This window comes from Danio rerio, chromosome 15, assembly GCF_052040795.2.
Source record: "Danio rerio strain M-AB ecotype USA chromosome 15, GRCz13ab, whole genome shotgun sequence".
NCBI classification, from domain to species: domain Eukaryota; kingdom Metazoa; phylum Chordata; class Actinopteri; order Cypriniformes; family Danionidae; genus Danio; species Danio rerio.
In genome coordinates, this window is record NC_141035.1 from 9264499 (window position 1) to 9277580 (window position 13082).

At 34.7% G+C, this 13082-nt stretch overlaps 1 protein-coding gene and 1 long non-coding RNA gene across 4 annotated transcripts in view; one reads left to right on the plus strand and one right to left on the minus strand.

The window, feature by feature from the left end:
- The first annotated feature begins 236 nt into the window (after window positions 1-236).
- Window positions 237-13082, plus strand: part of mipepa (mitochondrial intermediate peptidase a) — a 56504-nt gene continuing 43658 nt past the window's right edge. For all 3 annotated transcript variants that reach the window (XR_015509034.1, XM_087283706.1, XM_087283705.1), the window contains exons 1-12: window positions 237-539; window positions 904-1077; window positions 1416-1504; window positions 1581-1667; window positions 5669-5732; window positions 6376-6558; window positions 7676-7832; window positions 8585-8633; window positions 8998-9058; window positions 9211-9263; window positions 10780-10933; window positions 11021-11098. Coding sequence is in view for 2 of the 3 variants with exons in the window: in XM_087283706.1 (XP_087139832.1) it covers window positions 390-539; window positions 904-1077; window positions 1416-1504; window positions 1581-1667; window positions 5669-5732; window positions 6376-6558; window positions 7676-7832; window positions 8585-8633; window positions 8998-9058; window positions 9211-9263; window positions 10780-10933; window positions 11021-11098 (1299 nt within the window). In the remaining variant the exon portion in view is untranslated. The remainder of the gene's footprint in view (window positions 540-903; window positions 1078-1415; window positions 1505-1580; window positions 1668-5668; window positions 5733-6375; window positions 6559-7675; window positions 7833-8584; window positions 8634-8997; window positions 9059-9210; window positions 9264-10779; window positions 10934-11020; window positions 11099-13082) is intronic.
- LOC147840497 (uncharacterized) lies at window positions 1941-4201 on the minus strand. Its single transcript, XR_015509049.1, has 2 exons — window positions 2647-4201; window positions 1941-2169 (listed from the first exon to the last, which is right to left on the minus strand). It is a non-coding gene; the product is annotated as an uncharacterized LOC147840497 (long non-coding RNA).

The window sequence follows — 13082 nt, forward strand, 5'->3', positions numbered from 1 at the left end:
AATGGATCGAACTTTTATTTTGTAATACCAGAGCTGATTCGCTTCATTTTCACTTTCCCTTTAAACTCGCTGTGACCTCCTTAGGCATTTGTTCAATAATCAGACCATACTATAATTAACTACCGTGTTTTAAAAATGCAAAAAATTAAGCTCTACCCCATCAGCAATTAATTTCCAAAGTTTCCCCTTATTTATTTACATTTCGAAAGTGCTGTTGTGAAATTCACCCACTCGCTGTCATTGGAATAGCATGGCATCATGGCATGTGTGTTTTCCTAACCCCCCTCAAACTTGCGTTGTCCTGAGCGCTAAGTGTGTCCGAGTTGTTCAGTTTAATTGCTTTAGTCGTCGGGTTTTTTTCTGGCCGTGAGAGGGAATTGTCTACAGTAATGTCGGTGACCCGCGTCAGACCGCTGGTGTGTTTGTTTGGGCGCGGGGCAGCGGTGAGACTCTGCCGGACAGTGAGCACCTGGTCACCGGTAGGAGCCGCTTTCAACGCCAAAGTCCAGAGGAGGCTCGAGCTCTTCCAGCAGAATGTGGTGAGAGTATACCCCTAAAGGGATAACATGGTACACCCAAAAATAAAAATGTATTCACTATTTACTCACCTTCAAGTGGTTCCAAACCAGTTTCTTTTTTGTTGAACACAATGAAAGATATTTTAAAAGGAAGCTGAAAACCTGTAACCATATACTTCCATAGTAGGAAAAGCATATACTATGGAAGTAAATGGTTACAGGTTTCCAGCATTCTTCAAACTATCTTTTTGTGTTTAACTGAAGAAAGATACTCAAACAAGTTTGGAACAAATAAAAGGTGAGTAAATTATGACATCATTATTAATTTCTGGATGAACTATTCATTTAATGAAGTAGATCATTGACTATGTTGTTGTTGTTTCAGGGTCTGTTTGGGGTCCCGGAGCTCAGCTCGGTGGATGGTTTTGAGGTGGTACAGGATCGAGCCCTGCAGGAGACAGAGCAGCTAGTAGAGGAAGCCTGTCGCTGCCCTGCTGGAGTCCAGACTGTACAGATATTTGACAAGCTCTCAGACAGCCTGTGTAGAGTGGCTGACATGGTAATCAATCAATTAGGTGTCTACGATATTGGAAAAACTGTCTTTGTACCCAACTGTCTCTATATGTTTATTGTATTCGTAAGTAGAAAAACACAAAGAAACATAATAAAATACATTTGTTTATTTATGTTTATTTGTCATATTAGTTAGAAACAAAATGCACTTCAATTAAACACACTTTCAATTTAATGTAAATAATATCATTTTTGTTTAATTAGACAACAAACACCAAAGTTAGATGTTTAAAACGTTGACACATATTTTAAAAATACATTAAGTAAGTGTTTTTTTTCTCATTCATTCATCACTTAATAATTCATTTGTTTATTTGTTTGTAGGCAGACTTTATTAAAGTAGCTCATCCTGACCCATCATACCGAGAAGCAGCAGAGAAGACTTGCATAAACATTGGCACCATGGTGGAGAGGTGGGTCTGGACTCACACACCTTTTTATTGAACTTTAACGAATTAAACATTTATTCGAATTGAATCTGCCCTACAGGCTTAATACCAATGTTGAATTGTGTAAAAGCTTAAAGGACTTGTTGGACAACAAAGAGGTCATGTCTAAACTGGACCCGGAGACAAGGTATTAATCACACTTTCTTTTATTTTAAAATAAATTGCCACGATACACGTGCAGACGCCATTATAGCACTCCATGCCATCAGTTAACTTAAAAAAATAATAATTAAAACAGGCATATTATACAAATCTCATAACAAAATTGTATCTTTTTTATGTCTTTGTAACAAACTTTACAGTATTCACTATAGGGCTGCATGACATGCATGACAAATTTGACATTGCAGTATTTAGATTTGCTGCGATGTACAGTTAAAGTCAGAATTATTAGCCTCCCTTTGAATTTTTTTTTTTTTTTTTTTTTTTTTTTTTTTTATATATTTCCAAAATGATGTATAACAGAGCAAGGACATTTTCACAGTATATCTGATAATATCTTTTCTTCTGGAGAAAGTCTTATTTGTGTTATTTCAGCTAGAATAAAAGCAGTCTTTAATTAAAAAAAAAAAAAAAAAACATTTTAGGGACAAAATTATTAGCCTTTTTAAGCTATTTGTTTTGATAGTCTACAGCAGGGGTTCCCAAACTTTTCAGCACGCGACCCCTAAAATAACAATGCCAGTGACTCGCGACCCCCAATATCCTCTGAGGTGGTTATAAATACAGAAACCTTGCATGCAATGGCACACACACACACCAATAGACCCAAGTCTATTCTTCGTTTAATTTTTTTATGTATGTCAGTGCTGTTAATGGGCCAGAAAGTTTAACCTGGTGTTATAAAATCAATCTGCTGCATCTGACGCTATTGCTGTCTTTAATATAATGTATTTACCCCAGGGGTCACAATCCAATAGAACAAGTAAATAAGCTACTATAGTAACTATAAACGACTGTTTTTTTCCTCTTCAGTTTTTTGTTGATAAAATATGGTAATTCTTATGGCCTAATAATAATAAGTAGATTTTTGGAAATCACCAGGCGACCCCCCTTCATTGTTCCGCGACCCCTCAAGGGGTCCCGACCCCCACTTTGAGAACCACTGGTCTACAGAACAAATCATCATACAATAACTTGCCTAATTACCCTAACCTGCCTAGTTAACCTAATTAACCTAGTTAAGCCTTTAAATGTCACTTTAAGCTGTATAGATGAGTCTTAAAAAATATGTAGTCAAATATTGTTTACTGTCCTCATGGCAAAGATAAAATAAATCAGTTCTTAGAGATGAGTTATTAAAACTATTATGTTTACAAATGTGCTGAAAAAATCTTCTCTCCGTTAAACAAAAATTGTGGAAAAAAATAAACAGGGGGGCAAATAATTCAGGGGGGCTAATAATTCTGAATTTAACTGTATATTGTGATATGTATACCGTTTGGAAAGAATTAATTAATTTAGACTAAGATAGTTCTGGAAGATTATGGGGGTTATTCTGGATTATAATTGGGTGGATAGGAGTGAAATATTTTACATCACAATATTCAGGTACAGAAACTGAGCTATCAAATGTAAAATAACACTGCATAGACCTTATTGTATAAATGATTCTATGAATAAATACTTTATTAGAGTTACAAACAGTACAATTTCATGTTCCTGAATACTTTAAACTCCTAAGCCTGAATGCTTACACAAAGTAAACTTTCACTGCATCATGGTTAAACTCTACAGTTAGTCCAAAAATCTTCTGTGTTCTGAATTGTGGTTTCTGGTAAACTAAAAACCCAACATATAAACACAACATTGCACTAAACTTCACTCTAAAACAGACAGTTAAAACTACCATTACAATATGCTGTTAAATTAAAAGCAAAGGACAGCCCAGCTTGTACTTCAGTTTTTAACCTCAGTTGTATGAGAGTAAACCAAAAACCAGCTGACCAGTTGCTGTGCATATTAATTCACATTTACAAAATTAAAACGCACACACAACACAATTCATTTCTCTGCCTCATTGGAAATAAAAGAAGCCTATAATCAATATGGATTTAGGACACCAGGGGTCTGTTCTTCGTACCTCGCTTAAATGATCCAGGATGATTTGGCAAATTCTGGATCTGTTTATCTTGATAACTGATCTCTGGCTAATTTGGTTCTTCAAACAAGTTCGCGAATCAGATTAAAATGTCTGGATGAACTGATCTGAGATCGCTGAGTGTGTCATGAAAGACAGATCTATTGATCTTCGAAATCATGCTCTGCAATGCAACGATTGGCTGACGGCACAGCAACGTAATTACATCGTCTGATTAACATTCCATTGTCCATGTGAGCAAAATTACATTAAATTAACAGTAAAGAGTTTGTTAAAAATGACACACAATAACTTTCCACATTTGTTGTGGGCTGCAGGCTTTACTCTTTTATGTCAGGAGTTTTCATAATGTATTTCAATTCATATCAATATATTTAGTTCTACATTTAGAAAAGATTTTCTTTATTATAGTAGCCTAATCCTGCTCAAGTTTTTTTAATCGGCGTAAGGAATAACTATAAATGAATTTTGCATCAAAAAAGCATTTTGATATGGGTAAAGGTAACAATCACCGGCATATTAGCAGTCACAACACGTGCATGACTGCATAAATTATTATCCTTTTTAAAAACAAAAAGTTGAATATTGTGCATGTACGCGTTTATATCTAAAAAGTTCATAATCTTCATATCAATTCATTTTCTCTTTGAACGGCCAGGTGGCAGTCTTTGTACTTTTATTCCAGAGTGCAGATTGTATACATTTTATTAACATATATATATATATATATATATATATATATATATATATATATATATATATATATATATATATATATATATATATATATATATATATATGTATTTATTTTATATATTTTTTTTACTTATTTACTTTTTTATATATATAAATATATACTTTCAGTATTATCTTTGCTGACCCGATCTAATCCTGTTTATGAAATCCTGTATATGAAATGAACCTGCTCCCAAGCAGGTTTGAGCTACCAGAACTGTTGCTATGACAAGTCCCAGATGAGTTTTGAAGAACAAAACGATCCTGGATCATGTCAAATCGTCAACATCGAAATCCAGCAAATTGAGTAATCCACGTATGAAGAACAGACTCCAGAAGAAAGGAGAAGCTCATGCTAATGTATATAGACAACAATATCTGTAAATTAGAAGTCATTATTTTTTACCCTCTCAATATTTACACATTTCAAAGGTGGAAAATGCTTAAAGCTGAAGACCCCTCTCAGTGTTTGTTATGCACAATTACTCTTACAGTAAAATGCATTTTATTGAACTTTCCTGCTTTTAAAGACTAGAGAAGTGAACTCATTTTAGGAGATATTCAGCCAAGTGTCACCAGGAAAAGTGTTAGAATTTTTATCTTTAACGTTAATTGTGTAAACAACAAATTTATGTTATTTATGTTAACAATCTACGTACTGGTCCATTGTGGTGAAGAAGGAGCTGAGCCAAAAGGCAAAGCTACCTATTTACCGGTCAATCTACTTTCCTACTCTCAACTATGGTCATGAGCTTTGGGTCATGACTGAAAGGACAAGTTCTCAGATACAAGCGGCCGAAATGAGTTTCCTTTGAAGGGTAGCAGGGCGCACTCTTATGGATAGGGTGAGGAGCTCTGACACCCGGGAGCAGCTCGGAGTAGAGTCGCTGCTCCTCGACATCGAGAGAAGTCAGCAAAGGTGGTTCGGGCATCTATTTCGGATGCCTTCTGGACGCCTACCAAAGGAGGTGTTCCAGGCATGTCCCACCATGAGGAGGCCTCGGGGAAGACCCAGGACACGCTGGAGGGACTATTTCTCTCAGCTGGCCTGGGAACGCCTCGGGATCCCCCCGAAGGAGCTGGAGGAAGTGTCTGGGGAGAGGGAAGTCTGGGGTTCTCTCCTAAGACTGCGGACCCTGCAACCCAGCCGCGGAAAAGCGGCAGAAAATGAATGAATGAATGAATGAATGAATGAATATTAACAATCTATGTATTCATTCGTTCATTTTGTTAATGATGCTGAAATTATATATTGTGCAGCTCTAATTACCTATATTATTTTTTCGACACAGACGAGTAGCTGAGCTCTTCATGTTTGACTTTGAGATAAGTGGAATTCATCTGGATACAAAAAAGGTCTGTTATATTGCTTTACTTTTGTGGCTGATCACAGATTTACTGAACATTGAAAAACACACTAAATGTGTTTAAAGGGAATGTTCAGGAAAATGAATCAGATAAAGGGAATTTCCTCACCATTTACTTATTTTAGTTTTTCTAAACTTTAATGAATTTATTTATGTTGGACACAAAACAAAATATTCTGAAGAAGTCTTTCTATACTATGTTTTTTTCCAGCATTCTTCAGTGCAATTTTTTTTTTTTTTGTTTAACAGAAGAAAAGAAACTCAAGTTTAAAAGAAGCATATGAGGGAATAAACAGTGTTGGGGCTAACACATTACAAATAATGCAAGTTACGGAATAATATAATTTTTTTTAAGTAAGTTTTACTTAAAGTATTAAGTAGTTTACTTTTTAGTTTAATTAATTAACTTTTAAAAAAAATTGAATTGCTTAATTTAAGTTAACACCTTACGCATCATTAAAAGTAACCTACTAGTTACTTTTGGGGGGCGTAACACGATATTCATATGCATTATTTTCAAAAGTAACGTTCCCCAACACTGGGAATAAATGATAACATAATTTTTTTTGTGTGAGCTTTCCCTTTAAGGCATAGTAACAGATCTCACCAATGACCCTTTCCCTGTTTCTTAGAGGAAAGAGGCAGTGAACTTGAATGTGAAGCTGCTGGATCTGAGCAATCAGTTTCTGATGAGCTGCCACATGCCCAACAGGATCGAGAAGAAAGCTCTTCCTGAACATATTCACCAGCACTTCACCAAAGACGGGAAATACATTCAGATCGGAGGCCTGCATGCTGATGCACCTGATGACCTGGTAGATCATTTGCTTAATTAGTAGAAACTAGAGGTGCTGTAGTACACAACAATTATGGTTAAGCACGCAGTCATTTCTGTTTCCACTGTCAGAAATACCAAAATGGCACTTCTTGATGTATTACTTTTTTTCAACCCTTTTGTAAGAATACTTAGCAAAATAGTATGGTATTAAAAGGAGCCAGACTCACTGCTGAATAGCAAAATCTCACCTTCAGACTTAAAGTTAGTAATAAAAAGCCACAGTGGGGGGAAAGTATTGAACATGTTTTGCCCTGATATTAGTATTTATACAGGAGCTTTTGGAATGGAATTTAACCAGATTTTGGTTAAAATCTAAACAATACAAACATACAAACAAAATCTGAAAAAAAATGTATGTGTAATAACAATGAAATCACACAAGGAGAAAGTCCTGAACTACTGAAATGTTTTTAATACTTTATATAAAAGGCTCTTTAGGTGATGAGGTTTTCACAGACTTCAACAGAGTGTAAAAATCTTAAAGATTCTGTGGATTTCATCTATCCAAACTGATTGCTTATTATTTTGTATTTTATATTAGATTCAAGCCAGGTGATTGGCTGGGCCGTTCTACAGCTTGATTGTCCTTCACTGAAAGCATTTGAGAGTTTCCTTGTGTGGTTACATCATTGTCTTGCTGAAATGTCCGCTCTGGTTTCATCTTGGTCATCCTGATAATGTAGTTGGACTGAAGCGTCTGATATTAATTTGCACTGACAGAGGGCAGAGGGTTGCTGAATAACTACTGAGAAAATCAGCTGCTGTCTTGGCTTTCACTGTCATTTCACAGCTTATATTCCTTATGTGTTCAATACTTTTTACCTGTGTCATTTCATTTTATTATGCAAAACTTAATTTGTAAACTAAATAGACTTGCTTTCTTTTCATAATCATTTCATTTGTGGTTATCAACATCTGGTAAAAATTTCAAGTCAAAAGCACCTTAAGAAGTATGTGTTGAATAATTATTTCCCCCATTGTATACTGAAAATTTTGCACCCCTAGTTGTTACTGTTTTAAATGATGTTTACCCAGAGTCTCTCAGGTTGATTTATGTAGAGAAATTATTGTTTGTTTCTTTTCTTTTTTTTCAGGTTAGGGAAGTTGCATATAAAGTTTTTCTCTACCCAAATGCAAATGTGATGCACATACTCGAAGAACTGCTGGCCTGTAGGGATAAACTGGCTCGCTTGGTTGGTTATGAATCCTATGCACACAGAGCATTAAAGGGAACTATGGCCAAAAGCCCAGGTGGAAGTATCTACAAACTGAGAGTCTTCAATTGCTGTACCACAAACTGCACATGACTAAATAATAAATACAAACTTTAAATAAAATAAAATAAAAACTAATTAATAAATAAATAAACATGTGAAAATTATCAAAACTTTAACCAAGACAAAAAAAAAAAAAGGAAATTGTTTTTGAGTAAAATAAAAGATATTTTTTATTGTTGTTTTTAAGAGGAACAAATCATAAATATTAATATATTATATTATATTATATTATATTATATTATATTATAATTGTGTTATATTATAATTGTGTTATATAATATTATATTATCATATTATTATATTATATTGTATTATTATATTATATTAAATTATCTTATTATATTATAATTATATTATATTGTATTATTATATTATATTATAGTACAATATTATGTTATTGTATTATATGATATTATATTATCATATTATATTATTTACTGTTATATTATTATTGTGTTATATTATATTATCATATTATATTGTATTATTATATTAAAATATATTACTATATTATATTAGTGTATTATATTATAATATATTACATTATATTGTATTATTATATTATATTTCAGTACAATATTATATTATTGTATTATATGATATTGTATTATATTATCATATTATCATATTATTTTATTATTATATTATAATATATTATTTTACTATATTATAATACATGTATATTATATTTATGTGTCTGATAATATCTGTTTTCTATTCCCACAGAGGCCGTTATGAACTTTTTACAGCAAATCACAGACAAACTCGCAGACAGGTAGAGTTTTGTCTCTTTAATAATTGTCATTTGCATTAACTCTCAGATATAAATGAATAAATAAATAAATAAATAAATATATCACAAACATCAATTACAATATAGTTTTGTATATTCTTTTTTTTTATAAGAAAGAATAAAAAAAAATCTGCACTGTTATATTATTGCAGTCTTATTCCAGTATGTGCCACTAGATGTCGCTGTCAACCAAATTATGTTGTCAGATTTACAAGAGACTGTAGGCTGTGATGTTAATAATTAATATTTATAGTGTTTGTATAGTAAAGATATTGCATAGTTTTGTATAACATAGAAGAAATGTCTTTGTATAAGTTATATAATGTTTCCATTTGTATTTCTTTAGGACAGAAAAGGATTTTAAAATGATGAGGGATATGAAGACAAAACTCAACCCTCAAAATTCTGTAAGCATCTCTCAGTCTTATTTCAAACATTTTTGTTTATTTATTTTGAATATCTTCTGATGTCACACTGTGTCAAAATGTTTTGAATAGACAACACAAACTTAACACCACCAAGTTTGTAGAATTAAAGCAGAATTAATGTCCCTTTGTAGGAACTAATGCCATGGGACCATCCATATTTCAGTGGTGTGACACGGGCAGAAAGGTAAAAAAAGTTTTTCTTTTTCTTTTTTCAGAAACTTTTGTTCTTGAAATAATAAGCAAAACTCCACACCAGGTTCTCAAACTAAAGCTGCGTCCGAAACCGCCTACTACTGCATTTGAATTTAAACGTATTACTTGACCGTTAGAAAAGTATGTTCTATACAGTATGAATGTGAAAAGTATGAATGGAATTCGGACATACTACATCTGCCATTTTGTCATGGGCACGTGACCTACCTGCGTTAGTTGCGTCGCTTCACTCCCATTCATGAATTCGCTTGCGGTGCATCATAGGATAGTGCAGCATGCATGGGATGCGCACTTAAGAACCTTGCAGGAAGTAGTAAGTCATCCGGGTTCTTCTCACATACTGAGTTTCGAATTCTATGAATTCGAACATACTACTCGGCTCGTATACTGATTTTAGCGTACTGTATAGTATGGAAGTATGCAGTTTCGGACGCAGCCTAGGTCCTGGAGGGCCGGTGTTCTGCAGATTTTAGCTCCAACTTGCCTCAACACACCTGCAAGGATGATTCTAGACAGCCTAGTAAGAGCTTGATTAGCTAGCCCAGGTGTCTCTGATTAGGGATGAACCTAACCTTTGCAGGACTCTCACCCTCCAGGACTGAGTTTGAGAAGCTCTGCTCTACACGTTTGTTTGTTTTTTTTAGTTTGCATCCAATTGATCAAGTCACAGTAAATGTATTTTTATTTACAGGGTGTCTGCGGGGTCTTAAAAGTGTAAATGTCTTAAATCTCAAAAGCTAAATTTTAGGCCTTAAAAACTCTTAAATCTACTGAAGTGTTGTGTTATAGGTCTTAAATCTTTTTTAACAGGTCTTCATTTTTTCTTTATTCATGTATAGCTTCCCAATCTGCCCATTAACACTCATACAATCACCAACAATCTCAATCTCAATAAAACGTTTTATTTAAAAAAAAAATCATTTCAACTCTACAGCATGTACCGTAATGTTTTAATTGCTTTCTTTACCATAACATTGGTTTAAAAGTTCTCATTTTTTTTACAGCAGAGAATACTGACCTGATCTATGTTTTTATTATTTAAGTATTATTATTGAATTGTTAAATCTATTAAATTTGAATCATGTTTTGATAGCGCACAATCTTTTTCAACTGGGAAATTCAAAAAAATCCTCAGCATTTAGCCCTGGATAAGTCTACATTTTCATAATGGTCCTAAAAAGGTCTTAAAGTCCTAAATTTAACTATGTATTGTATTTAATGCATCTATATGTTTTACATTCAAAGTAGTATATTCAAATAGAAAATAATTATTTTAAACTAACAGTATTTTGTCTGTCTATCTATATTTGAAATTTATCAGATTTCTTTTTTTACATTTGCTTTAGTTTTTAAGCAACTTCTCCCTAATTTCTTTTCACATTCTTGTCATTTCTCCCATGTAGTCTGCGGTCTTTGTTAGAAAAAAAGAAATGTGCACGGACATTCAGCATTCAATAAGGTGGCATGTTTATGTTTTGTCTCTGCAGATTCAACATTGAGCCGAGTCTGTACAGTCCGTACTTCTCGCTGGGAGCATGTATGGAGGGTCTGAATGGTGTTTTCACTCAGCTGTATGGCGTGTCACTGCTGGCGGAGCAGCCCAGCGTGGGGGAGGTCTGGAGCGAAGACGTGCGCAAGCTGGTGAGCTCACACCTCTGTGATCCATTATCAGATCCAGTGGGCCAAAATCAGAGCTCATCTTCAAGTCATTTTGAATCCTTCTTTCAGGCTGTGGTGCATGAAACAGAGGGACTGCTGGGATATATCTACTGTGACTTCTTTTACAGACAAGACAAACCTCATCAGGTAAAAGAGGACTGTGATGAGCCATCTGAAAAATAGTGTGTCATTGGTGTCCCAAAAAAGTAATGAGCAATCGCCTAATATACTGTACATTGTATGGATCTTTTTTCTTTTATGTTAAAAATCATTAGAATATTAATCATGATATAAGATCATGGTCCATGTTTAGTAAATTTCCTACATTCGTTTTATCTTGGCCAAACATTGTCCTATCTTAACAAAGTATACATAAATAGAAAATATAGGCTGTGTTTGAAACCGCATACTTTCATACTACACAGTACGCTTTAAATCAGTATGCAAGCCGAGTATTATGTCCGAATTCATAGAATTCGAAAATCAGTATGCGAGAGATACCTGGATGACTTACTACTTCCAGCGAGATTCTGAAGTGTGCATTCCATTCACGCTGCACTATCCCATGATGCCCTGCGAGAGACTTCATAAATGGGAGTAAAGTGACGCAACTGACGCAGGTGACAAAATAGCGGTTGTAGTACATCCGAATTCCATTTATACTTTTCACATTCATACTGTATAGAACATACTTTTCTAACGGCCGAGTAGTACGTATACATTCAAATGCAGTACCTACTGAGTTGTAGGCGGTTTCGGACGCAGCCATACACTCATCAACCTCTTTATTTGGTACACCTGTCCAATTGCTTGTTAACTCAAATCTCTAATCAGCCAATCACATGGCAACAACTCAAGGCATTTAGGCATCTAGACATGGTCAAGACGATCTGCTGCAGTTCAAACTGATCATCAGAATGGGGAAGAAAAGTGATTTAAGTGGCTTTTAACATGGTATGTTTGTTGGTGCCAGGTAGGCTGGTCTGAGTATTTCAGAAACTGCTGGTCTACTGGGATTTTCAGGCACAACAATCTCTAGGGTTTACAGAGAATGGTCAGAAAAAAAGAAAATATCCAGTGACCAAAAACCCCACTAGGTACCACTCTTGTCAGCTAAGAACAGGAAACTGCAACACAATCTCACGGCAATTCATAACTTTTTCATTTAGTGGCTAATTCGTATGAATTCGTATGATCTAATTCGTACAATTTAGTACGATTTGCTCATCCCCCAATGACGGTTGGTGTTAGGGGTGGGGTTAGGTGCCACGCCTCCTTTTTAAAATCGTACCATTTCGTACGACTGAACTCGTATGAATTCGTACGAATGAGCCACTAAACTGGCAAAACGTAAAATACTTACGTTTTCTCATGAGATCAGGCTGGAAACTGAGGCTACACAGGCTCACCAAAGTTGGACAATAGAAAATTATTGCCTGGTCTGATGAGTCTCAATTTCTGCTGGGACATTCAGGTGGTAGGCTCAGAATTTGGCGTCAACAACAGGACACCATGGGTCCATCCTGCCTTTTATAAACGGTTCAAGCTGGTGGTCGTGGTGTAATGATGTGGGGGATATTTTCTTGGCATGCTTTGGACCCATTAGTACCAATTGAGCATTGTGTCAACACCACAGCCTACCTGAGTATTGTTGCTGACCATGTCCATCCCTTTATGTCTACAGTGTACCCATCTTCTGATGGCTACTTCCAGCAGAATAATGAACCATGTCATAGAGCATGAATCATCTCAGACTGGTTTCTTTGTTTAGCAGACAAATCTGCAGCAACTGTGTGACGCTATTCTGTCAATATAGACCAAAATTTCTGAGGAATATTTCCAGTATCTTGTTGAATCTATGCCATGATGTATTAAGTTCCTAATAAAGTGTCCGGGGAGTGTATTTATTCAGCTTTCAAATGAAGCATAATCTCAGTTATTTATTAATTATCCTTATGACTTTTCCAGGGTCACACATATTAGACAAGAATTTTACAACAATTAGTTACAGTCCTCGAATTTGATTGGCTGAGCGGTGGTTCAAACTGATATTCAGCTACTGTAATTGTACATCATTATAGCAGTCTTCAGGTGATTCTATAAATCATTCACTCAACCAGTTCATCCAAAA